The 21,341-nt window shown below is 45.9% G+C and overlaps 1 protein-coding gene across 2 annotated transcripts in view; it reads left to right on the forward strand.

Annotated features, from left to right (window-relative positions):
* The window catches only part of FOSL2 (FOS like 2, AP-1 transcription factor subunit), a 31,736-nt gene extending 11,080 nt beyond the window's left edge, over nucleotides 1–20,656 (forward strand). The window contains exons 1-4 of one of the 2 annotated variants that reach the window (XM_063918906.1): nucleotides 5,525–5,651; nucleotides 10,787–11,041; nucleotides 13,282–13,389; nucleotides 14,684–20,656. In XM_063918906.1, the coding sequence (XP_063774976.1) occupies nucleotides 10,802–11,041; nucleotides 13,282–13,389; nucleotides 14,684–15,193 (858 nt within the window). In that variant the 5' untranslated portion in view covers nucleotides 5,525–5,651; nucleotides 10,787–10,801 and the 3' untranslated portion in view covers nucleotides 15,194–20,656. Of the gene's footprint in view, nucleotides 1–5,524; nucleotides 5,652–10,786; nucleotides 11,042–13,281; nucleotides 13,390–14,683 lie in introns of those variants that run through there. The other variant, XM_063918905.1, reaches the window with a different exon arrangement.
* The last annotated feature ends 685 nt before the right edge of the window (nucleotides 20,657–21,341 follow it).

Here is a 21,341-nt window from a genome sequence, read left to right on the forward strand (position 1 = left end):
CTGCGGCTCCCTCCTCCACCTCCCTCCTCCTCCTTCCCCCTGTACCGATGCTCCTCTCCTCTCTGTCCGGGCGGCTGTGTGCTGCGGACAGCGGTTGCCCGCAGCACACAGCGGCATGTAATGAGTCAGTTTGACTCATTACATGCTTTGGGCCCCTGGACAGTGGCGGGCCCCAGTGCAACGCACTGGTTGCACTGGCGGTAGTTCCGCCTCTGGTGAGACCCATAGTGTTGGTTAGGTACACCTTATATTAGTCTACAAGTGAGGGCCATAGTGTTGGTTAGGTACACCTTATACTGGTCTACAAGTGAGGCCCATAGTGTTGGTTAGGTACACCTCATAATGGTCTACAAGTGAGGCCCATAGTGTTGGTTAGGTACACCTCATACTGGTCTACAAGTGAGGGCCATAGTGTTGGTTAGGTACACATTATACTATTCTACAAGTGAGGCCCATAACGTTGGTTAGGTACACCTTATACTAGTCTACAAGTGAGGCCCATAACGTTGGTTAGGTACACCTTATACTAGTCTACAAGTGAGGCCCATAACGTTGGTTAGGTACACCTTATACTAGTCTACAAGTGAGGCCCATAGCGTTGGTTAGGTACACCTTATACTAGTCTACAAGTGAGGCCCATAGCATTGGTTAGGTACACCTTATACTAGTCTACAAGTGAGGCCCAATGTGTTGGTTAGGTACACCTCATACTGGTGTACAAGTGAGGCCCATAGTGTTGGTTAGGTACACCTCATACTGGTCTACCAGTGAGGCCCATAGTGTTGGTTAGGTACACCTCATACTGGTCTACAAGTGAGGCCCATAGTGTTGGTTAGGTACACCTTATACTGGTCTACCAGTGAGGCCCATAGTGTTGGTTAGGTACACCTTATACTAGTCTACCAGTGAGGCCCATAGCGTTGGTTAGGTACACCTCATACTGGTCTACCAGTGAGGCCCATAGTGTTGGTTAGGAACACCTCATACTGGTCTACAAGTGAGGCCCATAGTGTTGGTTAGGTACACCTCATACTGGTCTACAAGTGAGACCCATTCTGTTGGTTAGGTACACCTTATACTGGTTTAGAAGTGAGGCCCATTGTGTTGGTTAGGTACACCTTATACTGGTCTAGAAGTGAGACTCATAGTGTTGGTTAGGTACACCTCATACTGGTCTAGAAGTGAGACTCATTGTGTTGGTTAGGTACACCTCATACTGGTCTACAAGTGAGGCCCATTGTGTTGGTTAGGAACACCTTATACTGGTCTAGAAGTGAGACTCATAGTGTTGGTTAGGTACACCTCATACTGGTCTAGAAGTGAGACTCATAGTGTTGGTTAGGTACACCTTAATACTAGCATCAGGAAGACACAGAATATGCTGTTTCTTTATAAGTAACTGTTAACCTATAAATACATGTGACTTGCGTTGTATGTAGGTGAGAGTTATCACTGCTCGGTAGAGAACAAATGTAAACTTTCTCTCGGGTTAAGGGACTGACTAAGGTTTGTTGGGCCCCCCTGCCAGATATGCTGACACTATTAGTAATAGTATAATGTGTAAATCTTCCCCCACGCTGGTGATGTAGCTATTTGTGGGGGCTCATGTGCGGCTCCCCTATCTCCCTGGTTGTAATCCAGGCCCTGCTTGGTGTGGTGTATGGACTCTTTCATCATCATCATTGGATGTCACAGAATGAACCTGGTGCTCTAGTCGTAGTTCCGTCAGCGGAATGTGTTGCAATCCTGCCGGGAGCAGCTTAAGGTGCATACACACGGAGCGATATAACTGAGCGATTTTGACTATATAGTCAAAATCGCTCAGAAAGTTAGTGCAGATCGCTCCGTGTGTATACAGGCAGCGATAGCGATGCGCGTCCCCGCTAGGTCGCTATCGCTGGGAAAAATAGTCAGTGCAGGCAAGTCAATTTTGGCTATGTCGCTGCTAAAGTTAGTCAAAATCGCTATACTTTAAGAGGCCAGCGATTTTTCCCAGCGATAGCGATTTTGCAGGCGGCGGTGGTGCGGGCGGCGGCGGGTTGTGGCGGCGGTGCGGGCGGCGGCGGGTTGCGGTGGCGGTGTGGGCGACGGTGGGTTGCGGCGGCGGTGCGGGCGGCGTCGGGTTGCGGTGTGGGCGGCAGTGGGTTGCGGTGGTGGTGTGGGCGGCGGCGGTGCGGGCGGCGGCGGGTTGCGGCAGCGGTGCGGGCGGGGGAAATTTACCTTTATCTTTATCTTGCAGAGTTTGGCAGCGGAGCGGTACCAGTTTCAAAAATGGCGCCTCAGCGTCATTTTTGAAATTCAAGATGGCCGCCGCGAGCCAATCACGGCTCGCCGCGTCATCGCCCCGCCCCCTCCCGCTGACTTATATAAGTCAGCGCGAGGCAGCGGCTTTCAGTCCGACGGCGGAGGAGGAGCGGAGAAGAGCTCCTGAATCCTGAAGACGCCGTGGAAGTCCTGGATGGGCGGCGGCTATGCAAAAGAGCTTAGCAGCCGCCGCCCACCAGGTGAAGACGCCGGAAGCCCTGGGAAGGCGGCGGCCATGCAAAAGAGCTTAAAGGCCGCCGCCCCCAGGTGAAGACCCAGTTTAATAAAGGATTTTTTAAAGAATGTGTTGTGTTTTTTTTTCAATATTTTCTTTACAGGTGGACTACAGGTGCCAGCGGGCCCTTTATGTCCGGGCATGCTGGCACTTGTGGTTCTCCAAGTGCCAGCATGCTGGGGCAGGCTTGCTGGGACCTGTAGGCCACCTGTAAAGAACAATATTACTATTGAAAGGCTATCAGCCCCCCATCCGCAGCCCATTGGATGGGGGGGGACAGCCTCGGGCTTCACCCCTGGCCCTTTGGTGGCTGGGGGGGGGGGACCCCTTGATTTAAGGGGTCCTCACTCCTCCAGTGTACCCCGGCCAGGGGTGACTAGTTGGGGGGGTAATGGCACGGCCGCAGGGACCAATATAAAAGTGTCCCCCGGCTGTGGCATTATCTCCCTGGCTAGTGGAGCCCGGTGCTGGTTTTAAAAATACGGGGGACCCCTATGTCTTTTGTCCCCCGTATTTTTTAAACCAGGACCGGACGCAGAGCCCGGTGCTGGTTGTCCAAATATGGGGGAACCCTACTCATTTTTTCCTCTGTATTTTAACAACCAGGACTGGCTCAAAGAGCCCGAGGCTGGTTTTACATAGGAGGGGGGACCCCACGCAAATTTTTTTTTTTTACTTTTAGCTATTTAAATACCAGCCACCCTGTAAAATCGTCCTATATATGACACTCATCCCCTTATTTAAATGAGATAGTCAAAATCTCCCATAGCCAAAATCTCTTGCATAGTTAGACAAAATCTCTGGTAAAGTTAGTCAAAATCTCCTACTGCCAGTTCAAGGGAAAAGTTAGTCAAAATCTCTCATAGTCAAAATCTCTCCGTGTGTATGCACCTTGAGATTTCATGTGTCGGACATGCTGATCGTCACATATCACAGAATTCCTGAAATTCCAACTTCATCACCCCCCATTTCTGAGTGGGAGTATTGCAAAATAACATTACCAAAAGGCAGGTGATTGCAGAGCAGCTCTGCGGAGTGTATGGGAAAACTGCCTTTTATAAAACGCCTCCCTAAAAGGAATTCTATCCAGATTTCCCCCCCCCCTAATCTATAACTGTAATAGAATTGCTATTCTGCCATGAGAAGGGAGGGGAAATGTTTTGTGCCAGCGGCTTGTGACATTCCTCACACATCAAATAAGACTTTCCCAGAAATAAAAGAATTCCCACTCTCCATGCATGTGGAGAATAGCCCACTACTGCCCCCCAGAGGTCACAGCGAGACTGCTTCCTGAGATTGTGTGAGAGGGGGAAACATAGAGCCTGCTTCCAGTAAGCAGAGGGCGTAGGGGGAGAGCGGAGGATGGGAAACCATGAAATTGATTGTTTTATTATCTTATAGAAGAGAGGGGTGTAGGCAAAAACTAACAGCCAGAAAGTTTGCAGATAACTGAGCCAGTGTATCTGGTCTTTGTAACTTTTTACCATTCCAGAGATACTGTAATTGAACATGTTTGTGCAGGTTTATATTAAACCTAAAATAATATATATTGTGTGTGTGTGTGTGTGTGTGTGTGTGTGTGTGTGTGTGTGTGTGTGTGTGTGTGTGGCTTGCAAAAAGCCGTACTCTGTTGCAACAACGCGATTTGCCCACCAGAACAGTCGGCAAAAAAAAAAAATATATATATATATACAGGTTGAGTATCCCATATCCAAATATTCCGAAATACGGATTATTCCAAAATACGGATTATTCCAAAATACGGACTTTTTGGAGTGAGAGTGAGATAGTGAAATCTTTGTTTTCTGTGGCTCAATGTACTCAAACTTTGTTTAATACACAAAGTTATTAAAAATATTGTATTAAATGACCTTCAGGCTGTGTGTATAAGGTGTATATGAAACATAAATGCATTCTGTGCTTAGACTTGGGTCCCATCACCATGATATCTCATTATGGTATGCAATTATTCCAAAATACAGAAAAATCCGATATCCAAAATACCTCTGGTCCCAAGCATTTTGGATATGGGATACTCAACCTGTGTATATATATATATATATATATATATATATATATAATTTGGTCTCTAGGTTGGCAGTAACTAGGTCGACACTATCTAGGTCGACCACTATTGGTCGACAGTAACCAGGTCGACAGGGTTTCTAGGTCGACAGGTCAAAAGGTCGACATGAGTTTTTCACGATTTTTTTTCTTTCTTTTTTTAACCTTTTCATACTTAACAATCCACATGGTCTACGATTGGAATGGTAATCTGTGCTGAGCGCTGCGGTAACGGTGCGAGGCACCTTGCCCGAAGTTCGAGCCATGCGAGGGGACACGGTGCACTAATTGGGGTTCCCGGTCACTCTACGAAGAAAACAACACCAAAAAAACATAAAAAACTCATGTTGACTGTTTGACCTGTCGACTTAAAGACCCTATCGACCTAGTTACTGTCGACAAATAGTGGTCGACCTAGACACTGTCGACCTAGTCACTATCTACCTTCCATACCACACCCATATCTATCTATCTATCTATCTATCTATCTATATATATATATATATATATATATATATATAAAACTTTCTTTTTTTTTTTTAACCATTTTGAATAAGCTTCTAGTTTGCAAGGGAACATCACTGCGCAATCCGTGATCCATCTGCATGACAGTAAAGTTTCTCTACCTACAATGTTGAGAGTACCCAGGAGAGTGATTGCTGCCAATAAGGGGACTTCTATAAAATGTGTCCTTTTAATTTATATTATATATCAGCCCTAAGCTTAGGACGTGTTGCACGTTGCAGCTACTTTGCCCTTTGTGTGTTTTTTTGCTTGGTAACCCTTTTTCCCCTGTTTATACCGTGCTGCTCTCCCCCGGGCAGTCAGGGGTTAAGCCAGGAGCCCTGGGAGCGCCTGTGACCACACCTGGGCATTAAGTAAATGGAGCACACAGTGTAAAGGGGAAGGAGATCAGAGGAAGTTGGTTTTACAGTGGGAGGCGATTATGCAATGCAGATTTCCTGCCTCTCCCTCCTGGGCTGCCTTTATGCCTTGAGAAGGAAGTTTCCATGCACCAGGATGAGCCTGTCCTGATTTACAGCTCCTGGTAACTATGTAGCTGCTGTGTCCATGTTCCATCCCATTGTATTGTTTCTGATCCCTTCTGTGTCCTCGCTCTGATACGTAACTGCCTGCTGTCCTTTGTACAGGATGTGTAACTGCAGCACAGGTGTATATATAGGTAATATATGTAACTACCCCCCAGTCCATCTATCTCTCTGAGTTACCCTCTTTTGCAGCTAATGTTTCGAACCAACTTGTAGAAGAGAATCCACGTTCTCCATGTTCCGCAGTTTATGTGGCTCCATCTTCTGATCCACGTGCAGGACGTGGCTCTTAATCCTGTATTGCATAGTCACCCACTGCCCCCAATTTCCGTGGCAGTCATGGGCTACAATATATGTCTGCACAGTACAATTCCTGCTTTGTAGACTGGCTGCAAATCTTTCTCTCTGTCCTTATCCTCAGGGTTTTATAACTTACCACTTGTGTAACGAAGAGAACTGACAATGCAAAAAAAAAAAAAGATTAGATGTGCAAGAAATTGGGGATCCTCTATTTGTCATGTATAAAATCCCAGGAAGTGGATATAGAGCACTTATGATGTGACCTCCACCCTGCACACCTGCCGCTGCTCCAATTTGCTTGTTCCTCCTCCTGGCAGTATGTTTGAATATATTTGTCCCAGACACGCAATGTCTTGTCTGCTTCCCTGTACATGTGCTTTGTATAACTGAGACCTGTCCAGGTCCCTGAGGTTCGAGATTATATATATATATATATATATATATGTATGTATATGTGTGTTTATATATCTCTACGCATTTTGCCATATGCAATGAGTTTTAAAACTCGTTGCGTATGATAAATGGTACCTCCAGCCAGTCACCTCCCAACTGTCATTTTTCAAACACATGACCGTTAGGAGCTGATTGGCTGGAGCACCATTTATCATACACAACGAGTTTGAAAACTCGTTGATTAATCAGCCCCTATATACTATTATTTATATTCTTCTATACGCTACATTATGAAAAGGATTTCGTTTTTTTTTTTAACATATTTTCAATGCCTTAGCGGTAGCCACAATGTTGCTGTGTGATATGGAGGTGAGTAGAAGTCCGTTTTGCGCACCAGGTATGCTTCAGTGCTGTTTGTACACATCAGTGACGTGCGGTGAGGTTGATGGCTGGGGAGGCACTGGCTAGCATCAGAGACAGATTTACACACATTATACAAAAAAATAAATAAATAAATATATATATATATATAATTGATATATAGATACGTTGATATTGGGATCCCGGCAGTCAGGATGCATAATACAGACAGTGTCATCCGAATGTTTAAAATACTGACACTGGCTAATTATAAAAGCTAACCCTGATCCCAAAACACCCTAACCCTCCTTTCCCGCAGTCTAAACCTTCCCCCCTGCAGCCTAATCCCAAACCCTCCCCGGCGGTGCCTAACCCTCCCTGCAGCCTAACCCTCCCCCTCCCCCGCAGCCTAACCCTAACTCCCCCGCGGTCTAACCCTCACCCTCCCTGCAGCCTAACCCTCCCCCGCAGCCTAACCCTAACTCCCCCGCGGTCTAACCCTCACCCTCCCTCGTGGCCTAACCCTAACCTTCCCTCCCCTGCAGCTTAAACCTAACTCTCCCTCCCCCGCAACCTAACCCTAACCCTCCCCCGCAGCCTAACCCTAACTCCCCCTCGGCCTAACCCTAACCTTCCCTCCCCTGCAGCCTAACCCTAACCCTCCCTCCCCTGCAGCCTAACCCTCCCTCCCCCGCAGCCTAACCCACCCTCCCCCGCAGCCTAACCCACCCTCCCCTGCAGCCTAACCCTAACCCTTCCCCGCAGCCTAACCCTAACTCCCCCGCGGTCTAACCCTCACCCTCCCTCGTGGCCTAACCCTAACCTTCCCTCCCCTGCAGCCTAAACCTAACTCTCCCTCCCCCACAACCTAACCCTCCCTCCCCCGCAGCCTAACCATAACTCCCCCTCGGCCTAACCCTAACCTTCCCTCCCCTGAAGCCTAACCCTAACCCACCCTCCCCTGCAGCCTAACCCTCCCTCCCCCGCAGCCTAACCCACCCTCCCCTGCAGCCTAACCCTAACCCTCCCTCCCCCGCAGCCTAACCCTATCCCTCCCTCCCCTGCAGCCTAACCGTAACCCTCCCCGCAGCCTAACCCTAACCTTCCCAAGGGTGCCTAACCCTATCTCTCCCTCCCTGCAATGTAACCTAACCCTCCCCCTGCAAAGGTAACCTAACCCCCCCCCCCCCCATCACCCCCCTCAGCTTACCTTTATAGAAATATAGATAAAGGAGAAAAAAAAGGCACTGCACTCATATAAAAATAACACAGTCACAGAATGATAAGTATGCACATATCTATATAATGAGAGACAGGTCTGGGCCCACGCATTGCCTCACTTCAGCCGGGTGCCTGCCCCCATCTTTCTCTGGCAGTGCTCTCTCTTGTCACTCGCCGCTGGACTGCTGATGTGGGAAAGGAGAGACTGAGATCGGCGGCGGGCAGTGGACAGGAGACTCGGGTCTGCGCACCGCTCCCCCGGAATGCGGTCAGGCATCATCTGCTAGGTGCCGCAATCTCTGAGTTCTCCCGGTATGCGGGGCCCGGTGGCGGAGTGGGAGATGCCTTCATCACTTGTGCAGGTGAAGGTATGCGCTCGGCTCACATGTGCCTCCAGGTTTTCTCACAGCGGGTCCGGGATGCTTAAAATAGGCAGCCTCGGCCAATGCGCTGCTAACGGAGCTCCGGTTGCTTCCTGGATGGTCACATGACACATCCGAGGTCCCCAATCATAGCTGTAGCCACTTTGAGGCATGCCTCACTTGGCTTTTTTTTAAGTGGTGGGATTGGTCTCTGTGTAGCCCCGCCTCGCTCTACACGCATCGCTGCAGCAGTCCCCAGCCATGAGATGTGAGGCATAGCTGTTGCTGCCTCACCTCTCGTTTCTCCCTGCAGTTCCAGAGAGATCTGCAAAACTGGAGTTTTAACTATACAAATGATTACTTTAGTACAAAGAAGATGTTTCTGAGTTATAGATATCTTCTTTGTATTAGTCTAATCATTTTTATAGTTAAAACTCTGGAGTACTGACAGAGAGTATTGACAGGGGAGGCTCTGCCTCCCCTGACTGCACGTCCCTGGTACACATCTATGGGCAATTCAAAGCCATGCGCAATTCTCTGTCGCAGCTGATACGGTAGTAATAAGGTTTGCACGTAAGCGTAGTTTAGAGAGGGTGTGTTGCGCTTATGGGTAAATACACACGTTTTAAAACACATCTCTAGTATAAACACCAAGTATAGAGGCATATAAGGGCTCACTGATTATGACGACGGCTATTTAACTAAACGTATGGACAGTTTTGGCGCTGTCGTGCAGATGCGCGTAACTCTACACGCATGCACAAATCCCTGCGTGTGCGGGCTGATAATTCCTGCCCGTCCCTGTAAACGCCTCTTTGGCGATAGTTCGGACATTGATTTACTCCTGGCTGTAAATGCGGTTAACGGTCAGATCTGACCGTACGCTGCGGCCGGCCTCACTGATTCACTCTCCAATGCGCCAATTGGTTAGTATCGTATCTGCGATATTAAGGCACCGTCAGTCTATGACACAACATTGCAGTGAACCGCTGCCCCTGAAGAAACCTCTCTACTTCCCATCGCTTTTATATTATATTAATATTTCTAAATCTAGTCTGCATCCCCTGAGAGGCGGTGGGCGATATCCACCATTACTATGGGTATAGGGTTCCACGCGCCAGAAGTCAGTTCTCCAGCACAAACTCTTCATCAGGACGCGTTCATAGGTCAGACGTCCTACATATGTAGTCCCCATCACCCTGTAAGATGCCATGTACCAGTGTCCTTGTGTCCGTGAATTTATAGACGAGACATGAGGATACATAAAGAGGCAGAAGGGGTTAAATGTTCAGGTGTCAGGCTGAATCAGGTGTCTGCTCGGAGCACAGATGTTTTCCGTAGCACAGGAGATCTAGCCTGCGGCACATCATTGTATTGTCCTTGTTCTCACTCTCTCTCTCCCTCTCTGTGGCTGGGTGCAATTCTCATATTTTACCTTCATCCTCAGCCAGGTGCAGAGGAAACTCAACCTCACCCAAACGAGTGTTTGCCGACATGTTCTACGTCTAGGGAGGACAAAACATCCTGTTCTCCGTCTTTCCAATAGATAAGAACGCGTACGACAGCCTCAGATGCTGGTGATGGACTACAAGTCCCATGTGGCTCATCCCTCTAGGAGCTGGCCGCCTTTTAAAAAAAACTATAGACCCATTGTCTCTTGTTGCATGCTTGTGCTCTGCTGCGTACGACGCTGGCCAGGCCTTTTGGATTAGTCCTGTTCTGCTGGTTTGTAATTGTTTTGTAGGCTTTACATTGGCACGGCCACAAGTTAGCTGCACCCGCTGTATGAAGGCAATGGGAACACTTATAGCTGGATGATTTCAGACGGCAGATGACAGCGGCGGTTGTTGCGATGTATTTGTGCAGGTTGTACAGTAGATTCGGAAAGGATGATGAATAGAGGAAGCGATGACATAGCACGGTGTGCACTGAGGTGACAACAGAGCCGCGTAAGAGGCTCCACCAGTTTAAGATGAGCATTCAGACATCTGGAGATATAAAACGGCACAAGGGTTAGGGGGCACATATTTTCCTGGCGGCACCACCACACTGGCCGCTGGCATTGAGAGGTAGCATTGGCAGTTTCTTACTGGTGAGCTGTCGGCAGCTGCTCCTCTGTGTCAGCGATTAGCTGGGGGTGCAGTGCTGGGTTATGGTATAACAACCCACCCCCACACTCCCATAAACAGGAAATGCCGAGTTGCCAGCCCTGCTGCAATATTGCTTTGTATGACCTTTTAACATCCACATTGTCAGCTATTGATTATAATGAATGGTATGGCATGGTGAAAATCCCACTGGAAGGCCACCACTACCAGCCTGCGAGAGTTGGCAGTACATGGCAAAGTCATAACCCTGACACTCCACTCTCCCTGCTGATGGGCTCGTGTTGGCCAGCCGTAGACACTTCTGTGCCCCAGCTGTCCGTCATCTCCTTGACCTGTTGTCTTATGTCTCTTATCCCTCGTCTCCTAATGGTTCCATTCTTCTCCCTGCAGAAATTCCGGAACGAGATGCCAGGATCCAGCAGTGCCTTTATTCCCACCATCAATGCCATCACCACCAGCCAGGACTTGCAGTGGATGGTCCAGCCTACCGTCATTACCTCCATGTCCAATCCTTATGGGCGACCGCATTCTTACGGACACTCTGTGCCCAACCTCCCTTCAGTTGGTGGCCATGCCGCCCTACAGCGGCCGGGGGTCATCAAAACCATTGGCACTACCGCTGGCAGGAGAAGGAGAGATGAGCAGGTAACTGGAGGCTGCCATCTGTATACAGCAGGGCTGGCCAAACCGGTCCTCGAGATCTACTAACAGTTCATGTTTTCCAGGCCTCCTAGAGATCTGTAGAATTGTCAGTTAGGAATGAATGCAGCACATCTTAATTAGTAATGACTACACCTGTGCACCAGCTAGGTGGTCTGGAAAATGTGTACTGTTGGTAGATCTCGAGGACTGGTTTGGCCAGCCCTGGTATACAGGGCATTTTACACATCCCTTTCCAAGCCCTTTAAATTCCCCTTCAAATATATCTGGTATTTTGGCTGCATATATAGAAGTACGGATCATGGGGCAGATGTATTAACCTGGAGAAGGCATAAGGAAGTGGTAAACCAGTGATATGTGCAAGGTGATAAACACACCAGCCAATCAGCTCCAATATGTAAATTAGCAGTTAGGATCTGATTGGCTGGTGCCTTTATCACCTTGCACATATCACTGGTTTATCACTTCCTTATGCCTTCTCCAGGTTAATACATCTGCCCCCATGTTCTCTCCTCCATTGAGATTTCACTCTTAACCGACCCACGTAGTAATGTTTTCCTGTTGAATAAAGCTCAAAACCACATTCTCTTTCTACAAGGCTCTAGAGCGGAGTTTCCCCAAACTCCGCCATTGCAGTTTGGGTTTCAAGGATCTCCTTCTTGAGTCCAGAGGGTTAAATCAAATTGACTGAGGTACTGATTAGGTCATTTGTGCTCAAGCGTGGATATCCTTAAAACCTGGACTGTAATGGCGCAGATTGGAAAACTGCAATTGCTTTTTATGCAGCCCAGTTGTTACCGGTACTTTATTCTAAATGTGTTATATGTGATATAATCTCTGTTTGTCTTGGGTTTAGCACAGATTTTCACTCTTGAGCAAAGGTTGTAAATCTGGCTCTCAGAAAGCATTAAAAAATAATTCACTGATTGAACCAATTTGTCTGAACGTCAGTTTTTGACCGTTTTCCAGTGTTTGGGAGCAAATGGTCACTTTTTCATTTGTTCTCATCCATTACCAGATTTTCATTCCAACCAGCCAGATCTGGCAGATGATCTGCCAGACAGTAGTATAGTGTGTGCTCAGCTGTAGTTTTTGCCTGTGTAGTGCTTGTTAGGCATAGAAAGGGATTAAATTGGCGTGGGAGCAGGGGGGAAGGTGCAGGGGGGGGCGAGTGACGGGACAGGGTGAGGTTATCGCCTGACGATCGCCAGCACTGATACCCGGCTGCCTTGCGGCGCCCGGGAATCACCATAAGCCTTTATCCAGCTAAACCCGCCCCCCCCGGCCAATAGGAGTCCGGGGGCGTGGGCTTAACTCCATAATGGAGTTTGATGATTCCGGGCGCCGTGCGCACTGCACAGCTGTCCCCAGGGAATCAGTAGGTAGTATGCACGGAAATCCATGCATACCACTGAAGCGGTTAAAAGGCAAAACCAGGTTGGTGTGTTTGGTTCCGGAACAGTTGCCTGTTCACAAATACCCTCTTTATTTGGACCCCAAGGGGTATCGGTGGCTGTGTTTTAAAACGGCAACATGTATTGATGCTAAACAAGCCTGATTTAGCTTTGATTCATGTTGCCGTTTTAAAAAATATTGGCCAAACCCAACGATGTTGGTCACCTTTGATGAACCGCCTAGTAGTAATTATACCCCCAAATCCCTGTTTCATCATTCATTCTAAATTGTCCCTCTTTGATCTCCTGTAAGTTCCACTGTTTAAATCTTGATAGGCATGTTTCTGTGTCGCCACCACACGTTGTAGACGCCTGCCCCAACTCCCTCAACCTCTTGTGCAAACAATCAGAGTCAGCAGGACCTACGCGTTTCACTGATTCTCGTTGTTGGCACCGAAAGGTCAGGACAAGCCGGTGGTTGCGAAGTTTCTGAACATTCCCAGTCTCTGGTGTTATTCTGCTGCCTTGCTCCTCAATTCCATCTGAGGATTTAACTCCTTTTTTCACATAAACAAAGGCATATTTCCACTTGACGTCAAAACTAGGAGGACATCTAGGCACATTGCGAAATGTATATTTGTTCTGACCACAGAAAGTGTCTCTGCTATCCCGGTGTGATGTGATTAGCACACTCCCTAGACTTGCACAATTCCAGAACACCACCACTTCCTACAAAATCAACGGATTTTTTGCTTTTTGTGACCGCAGAGGACGGGCTGTTACGTACTCTTTTGCTTAATTTTCTTTTTCCATTTTCTTGTTCATCCACAGCTGTCACCGGAGGAAGAGGAAAAACGGAGAGTCCGGAGAGAAAGGAATAAACTGGCAGCCGCAAAGTGTCGCAACAGACGACGGGAGTTAACCGACAAGCTCCAGGCAGTATGTAGCTCTTATCTGCTTCCTTCACTTGCTGATGATGGCTTAAGTCAGGAACCCATGTGGCCAATTTCAACACCTCCGACTGCTTAACGGGGGTCATTCCGAGTTGATCGCTAGCTGTTTTCGTTCGCAGCGCAGCGATTAGGTAAAAAAGCGGCACTTCTGCGCATGCGTATGCAGTGCGCACGCACGACGTACTTTCACAACAGCCGATGCAGTTTCGCATAAGGTCTTGCGATGCTTTTTAATCGCACTGATGGCCGCGGAGTGATTGACAGGAAGTAGGTGTTTCTGGCTGGGAACTGACCGTTTTCAGGGAGTGTGTGTAAAAAATCGCAGGCGTGTCAGATGGAAACGCAGGTGTGGCTGGGGAAACGCAGGGCGTGTTCGTGACGTCAAAACAGGAACTAAACAGTCTGAAGTGATCGCAAGCTAGGAGTAGGTCTCAAAACTGCACAATCTTTTTTTTGTAGCAGCGCTGCGATCCTTTTGTTCGCACTTCTGCTAAGCTAAGATACACTCCCAGAGGGCGGCGGCTTAGCGTTTGCACGGCTGCTAAAAGCAGCTAGCGAGCGATCAACTCGGAATGAGGGCCAATGTCCGATGTTGTACTATACTTCTGTACTGTGTCAAAGCCAATGAAAGGACTGTGAGATTTAATTATAAAGAAATTGTTTGCTGACCTGTAGTTCTAAAAGTGCACAGTAAAAATAGCGATCTTACGATGAAATACGTAAGGGGTGGAGCATCATTATGAAACTCAGCGCAAGTTGCACCTTCAGCTTCCCTTAAATTGTTGGCCAACACAAGCCCTCCGTCAACCATGTTCTCACTGTGATTTTATTCCGTGCGTTTATAACCTCTTCAAACGTTGCCCGGTTTTTATGCCTTTTTGATAGGCGTTGGGTTGCTGTCAGAATGCAGTCATATGCAGTTCAGATAGCACAGCAGATCTAAATCATGTCCAAGGACAGTATAAGGAGCAACTCTGCCTGATGATGTAATTGCATGCTTGAAAAACACGTTAGAAAAAAATGATGTATTTTGAACAGCGCTTACTTACTGTCAAGTTCAAGTCAATGAGTTGGTCATCCATAGGAGGGTAATATAAATATATTAAACGCTGTGGGTTTTATTTGGTGGTGGGGGGTTGTCTTTTTTTTGTTTTGTTTTTTATTATTTTTTTCCCCGATTTTATTTTTTCATAGAGCAATTCATTCATTCCGTAGTTGATCACTGCTTTAATTTTATTTCTATGGCAAATTTAATATTAAACCTCGATTTTCCCTTTTAGGAAACTGAAAAACTGGAACAAGAAAAATCAGGGCTGCAAAAGGAAATCGCGGAATTACAAAAGGAGAAGGATAAACTGGAATTCATGCTGGTCGCCCACTCGCCCATGTGTAAGATACACCCAGACGAGAGGACCGGCCCCTCCCACAACGCTCACGCTGTCCGTGCGATGATGGGGAGCAGAGTGGTCGTCAAACAGGAACCGGTCGAGGAAGACATCGGGAATTCCGCCATCGCCAGTGGCGACAAAACTCAGAGGTCTGTGATTAAACCCATCAACATCGGCGGCAACTTCTTCAACGAGGAGCCCCTCAACACACCAGTGGTTATGACTTCAACACCGCCAAGCACCCCTAACGCCGCCAACCTCGTCTTCACTTACCCAAGTGTGCTGGATCAGGATTCGTCCACCTCTCCTTCAGAATCTTGCTCTAAAGCCCACCGTCGCAGCAGCAGCAGCGGGGACCAGTCTTCTGATTCGTTGAACTCCCCCACCCTTCTGGCTTTGTAACAGGCGCTACAAAGGAAGAACTCTCTTCTCTAGCCTATCAGGAAATTGTCTAGGAGGGTAGGTAGCTGGTGGCAGTAGCTTCCCAACCATGGACAAATATTGTCATAACTGGATAGCACACTTTAGATGCCCCACTGCAGCACTGACATTGATGGGTCGTCCGAAAAGTCTGCGCACGGGCACATTTTCATTCTTCATGTTGCATCGAACTCCCGGATGGCTTCAGATGAGGATGGCGTCTCCAGCCTCCCGAACAACTTAGACATTTCATCCTTTTCTTACTGGTTGATGATTACTGTCTTATATTCTTTTGTTCCGGGCACTTTAAGGGACTTATCTATTTGAGGATTTTACTCTTCACTGGATGAAGGTACAGAATTGTTATGGATTTTTTTTTTTTTTTTTGTGTGTGGCGTTTTTGTCCTTTTTGCTATAGTAATTCCAGGGACTCGCAATTTTTAAGAACTAAACAGAAAAAACCCACCATGGAATACATTGGTTGGTTGCCGGGAGATGTCGACAGAGTTCGTACCACGCCAAAGACAGCTCCAGGTCGCGGTGTTCTGGAAAACCGCGTGACGTTGCTTGGATAAAAGGATTGCCAGCAAATTCTATTTAAAAAATAAAATAAAAATGGTTTTATAAAAGTGGCAATATAATGCCCTCGTGCCTTTGGATGAGAAAGTAGTTTTTGGTTTTAAATCTTAACTAGAAAAATAATGAACACCTGACAATCTGGGAATCAGAGTGACGTTTGTATATTTGCAGTCTGGAAGGCCAAAGTGTATTACATCCTGTTGCCCCTGTGGAGCGTTCCACCCACCCCGTCTTTTCCTAGGGGCTGTATTCTATATATATGTATTCTGCGACCGTTCTGCAGTTTAAATGGGGCTGGGATTTGTGGCCTCTTATACATGTTAGCCGTGGTTCTGCATCCACAGCCAAGCCCTATCTCTTCTATGTGGTGTAGTCATTGATAAAGGGACCTTGTGGAAATACATTTAATATTTCTGCTGAAATAATAGCCTTCCTAGGTACATGTCGCCCCACCCCGGAGATATTCAGAACAGGTAGTAGCGTAATCACTGCTGCATTCATTCCTTGGGGCTGATCCATTAGTGAAATGCTCGCGGGGATGCTGAATGCAGAATATAAGCAGTCTTCATAATACAGTATGTGTGTTTTTTATATACACAAGGGTCCATGGGGATATCTTAACATAAACCAGTATTTGATGGGGGAGACGGGGGGTTCTGCATTGTTGCGGTAAACGGCACACACATTGGTTTGCCTTTAATTATGGAACCCAAGATAAGCCTGACCCAGGCTGAGCACTATTGTATGAGGGCGTTCTTTATTAATGTTGACTTTTACTTGTCATAAAATAAGGGCAATTATTGCCCAGCGGGTAAGAGATCTCTTTATAATGCGTCCCCTTCCCCCCCGTACACCCAGGCTTCCCGTTTCTGATCGGTTGAGCCCCAGGTGGCAAAAATTGACACAGGGCCTAGTCAGGTTATGAGTCACTCATACCTGTGGTTATATAAAGATCTTTCTGTCTAACGCATGTTACGGTCATTATAAGCCTTCGCTCTGTCTGGCAAACACAATTGCTGTCTGGCTTTTGAAGCAGTCAATAAAATAAAAAAATGAGGGGTTAAAATGCCAGTATCCGAAATGTCATCAAACACCCAACAGTCTGGTCCGGATTATGATTTTGGAGGAGGCTTCAAGGTTAAATAATATTTGTAAGCAATTATATAACTTCTCTAAAGTCCTCTCGGACCCGGTTTTCAGAATTGCTGATTGACCATCCTCCATTTATACATCTCTGCCGCTCGCAACCTGCCTCATCTAATACATTGTATACTGTGCGCATAACATTTGATTCCACAACCAGCTTTTAATTCTTCTTATTGCTTTGTTATGGATTAAATGATGGTTGTCGTGAAGAGCGAAGTCGTATTTTGCCGAAAGCAACAACGGTGCATCAATATATGCTATTCGTAATTTGCTGCAGTGCAACATTTCCTGGTTGGGGGGTGGGGGGCAAGGCCCACCAGACTTTATACATTGGCTCTGGTATTGTTGACGTTTGTGGGTCAAGCACTGTCAAGGTGGCCACGAAAGGTGAATGTCACGAAAGATATTGATCAACGCTGCGCCCCAATGTTTCCTGAATTCAGTTTTGCACTATAATATATTACCAGTGACCCTGCGTCCCTTTACGATCTTATCATTAAAACTCCAATAAAAAAGAAAAAGGATATTTTGTATCCTAATTTCCCAATAAGACCATTTACAGGTATTGAGATCCCATCTGACCTTATCCGGCTCTGCCGGCTGTGCTCACATGGCTGTAGTGGTCACTTACCCAAGTCCCTCGGAGGTTTCGCTGGTCCCCCGTGAATTTATACACTGCATTCTCTCATAGCGTGGATCTTTGTGAATAACGCTTCAGCTGCCTCCAGTGACGAGGGCGCACTTTAAATAATAGTCTATGGTGTTAAATCTTAAATATTACAAACCAATTCCTTCTACCTTTATTTTCTTGATGGGTAAAGCGCCTTCCTCGTCTGGTGTGTGATACGCTTATGATTGGCTAAATGTCTGTGTACAGTCCGGTCCAGTAATTTGATATAGGTTAGCCCTTTAATTGCGCTATTTAACACAACGAAAAGCAATAGAGGCCCAGTATAACATCGACGTAACCTTTTGTAAGGTTCTAGGCCCAATGCGGTCATTCATGTAACTGAAAAAATATGAACTGCTGTATAATTATACATGGGAGCATTCAAGGCTATAAGCACTACAAGCTAGCAGAACTAGCTGCCCATTGTACATGACTAATCCATAGGCCTGCCTATAGGTGCTCTGTCACCGTAGATAGAAAAAAAAATAATAATAACTTTAAACAGTGTATAAAAAGACTTTTCTTATATAGCATTCATACTGGCCAAATGATCAGAATACTGTACACATTACTTGCTTGGCTTTACCAAGCAAAGAAGTGCGAGCGGAGCAATTAGTCCTCCTTGGCTTAAAGTGAACTGGAGTACTTAGGCATTCCTAAGTGCATTCCTATAGACTTGCAGTGCAGTCTTGTTCACCAAATTCAGAGTTGTACATAAAGTACAGTGTCCCAGTAGCTGCATGTTATATTTTTTTTGCCAGAGCCCTTTAAAAGGAAATGTCTTATACAGTACCCTTATTACTGAAGCCACAGTTATCCCAATCTGATTTAAACTGGGTAAACACCTATACAATCTTCGCCCTGTGCTCCTGATATTGTATGAACGGCCGACCATTGTATAGGTGTGTATGCAGAAGCGTTACCCGATAAACCACTTATAATACTCCTGCAACGGTCAGGATCGGGAGGCCGCATCTTTTGTAATGCACAGCCGACCTCCCGATCCCCATAGAGGAGCCACTTACCTCCCTGCTGCTGTCTTACAGCAGGTCACGGGTTGATACATACTGTCCATCGTATCGGGAGCATTTCGCCTGATCAGCCGGGTATCGAATAGGTGTGTGCCATCTTCACTCAAGCTGCGCTATAATGATTATCTCTGGACCTGTTTGCTAATGTGTTATTCAGTTGTGTTAATTAGATTATCTTGCCCAAGATATACTCGGCTGGTATACCGTGGCTTGATCTGTCGTATGATTGTGCCTTATGGAACTGGACAGTATTCCAAAATCTTTGTTTTATTACACTTTTTTTTTAACGGAACCTCTTACTGTGTATCACAGAACCAGCATCTATTTCATCCCACAACTCTATAGTGGTCTGTGATGTATATTCTCACCTCAAATACCCAGATAGCCTTTAAACACTCCTCTCTTTTATTCTTTCTCCATGTCATTAATTATTCTGTACAGATATACCCTACATAATTCCATATACAAAGAACAATTCCGGAATTGCTAGGTCCACAATAAAAGGAGAGTAAATTAGCAAACCCTGCGAAACGCGTCAGTTTCATTTTCTTCATCCTCGTTACCCACCTCTCCATTTTATTGTTCGAGATCTTTTGGGAACCTTTTCATTGTTCTATGTCTTATTTATTTTAATGTTTACATGTTCTGGATTTTTTATGTATCGGGAGCTAGATGGGACTAAGGTATTTTCTTTGTTTGTCATTAAGCATTACAAAATGCGTTGTTTCCTGAGGCATTTGGTGCGCCAGGAGTCTCCTGCACTAGCCGACTATAAATACGTGTAAAAATAAATAAATGGTTAACTCCGCTTTGACTTGTCCACATTTGAGTAGGGGAAGTTTCATACTAAAAGTTACGAAAGTATGAAAAAAAGTCTTCATGTTGTAATACTGATGCTTGTGCTTATCACTACAGTAATATGTTGGCCTATGTCAGTACTGTATATCATACCTATAATCCAGAACCTCACCTGCCTACAAATGAACCTATAAAGAAATAAAGGGGCTCATTTATCAGCTAGTGATGAAACGCGTTGTAAATGATAAATGATGCTCAAGCCAATCCGCTCCCAACTGTCGTCTTCAGTCCCAACTGTCATTTGTTTTAAAAAAAAATGACAGGATCTGATTGGCTGGAGTGCCATTTATCATACGCAACAAGTTTTATCATGCACAATAAGTTTTATCACACGTTGATAAATAGGACCCGAAGATTGATATCAACAACGACACATCTTATTTTTGGCCATTTTACCCCATATCTTTTACATTCCTATCTACAGGATTTTTGAAACCTATTATTTCGGATAACTTAGGCAGCACATACTTCTCCAGCCGTTGGGGAACTACAAGTACCAGAATGCTAACTAATCTTGCTGGGACACCCATGGTTTGCCCATCTCTGAGTTAGGATTACAATAGCCATCTGCTCTTCACACCTCAGCTTTGCAAAAGACGTAAAAATATGTGCGTACAGTTGTTTTATATTTTGTCGCCTGTGTGTTTAGCGACGTAGGATACAAAGCCTTTCACATTCCTGCACGGGATGTTGTTCCAGAACTAGATTACGTACTGCAGGTCGGTGTGTGTGTGTGTGTGCACAGCATATAACAGACAGAGCTCCAGGGTATCCTGTCTAAGTGCCAGCTTTCTTGTGTGTATGTGTGTATATAATATATTTTTATACCTAGAAATGAAATAACACCTGTCGTACACCTTCTAAGATTTACTTTGTGTACTTTACGGAGTAAAACTTTTGTAACCCTCTTTTGTTGAAGGGGACGGGGCTGAAGCACATGTTAGTATGAGCAGGATCTGAAATCTGTAGTATTTTTAAATCGATGGATTGTGTGGGTTAATTCACTGCTTGCAATTTAGCGGATATTTTTTTTTTTTTTCTTATTTATCGGATGTTAAGAAATAAATAAAATGTTGTATTTTGAAAAAGTAAAAAACAAAATGTTGTTATCTTTACAGTGTGTCTATTAAAAACCAAACTGAGTATTTGGCACTTTTTTAATGATTTGTGTCATTGATGTGACCTGAGCCAGTTCTCCTCAAGTAATACATCCGGTACACTATGTGGGAGGGGCTGGGGTCAGGCGTTATACTGCAATGCAGAGCAGACCTCATCCGATTCCTCCGCCACACCTATAGGTTCTACGCAGATCTCTTCTCACACAGATGGAGATGTACTAAGCCCTTGAGAGAGCTAAATGACCAACCCAATCAGCTCCTAACTGCCAAGAAAAATGGCAGGAGCTGATTGGCTGGCACTTTATCTCTCTCCATTTTATCACTACTGTGAGATGTACTAAGCTTTTGAAAGTGATAAACTGGAGAGAGATAAAGTACCAGCCATTGAGCTCCTAACGCCCATGTTACAGACTGTGTTTGAAAAATGACAGTCAGGAGCTGATTAGTTGGTTCTTTATCTCTCTCCACTTTATCACTCTCCAAAGCTTAGTACATTTGCCCCACAACCCTGTTTCACATTTCAATAGTATGAAGCCATCGAATCATATCCAGTTCCCGCTCAGACCCAGCAACAGCAAGTAGAATACGGGGGAAATGTATCAAGTCTTGGAGAGAGATAAAGTGGAGAAGTTGCTGATTTGATACAGTGGAGAAGCTCCCCATAGTATCTTTCTCCGAGGCTTGATACATTTCCTCCTCCCTATGGCCCTGTTTATGCAGTTGGTTGA

Source organism: Pseudophryne corroboree, chromosome 4 (genome assembly GCF_028390025.1).
Source record: "Pseudophryne corroboree isolate aPseCor3 chromosome 4, aPseCor3.hap2, whole genome shotgun sequence".
Taxonomy (NCBI): domain Eukaryota; kingdom Metazoa; phylum Chordata; class Amphibia; order Anura; family Myobatrachidae; genus Pseudophryne; species Pseudophryne corroboree.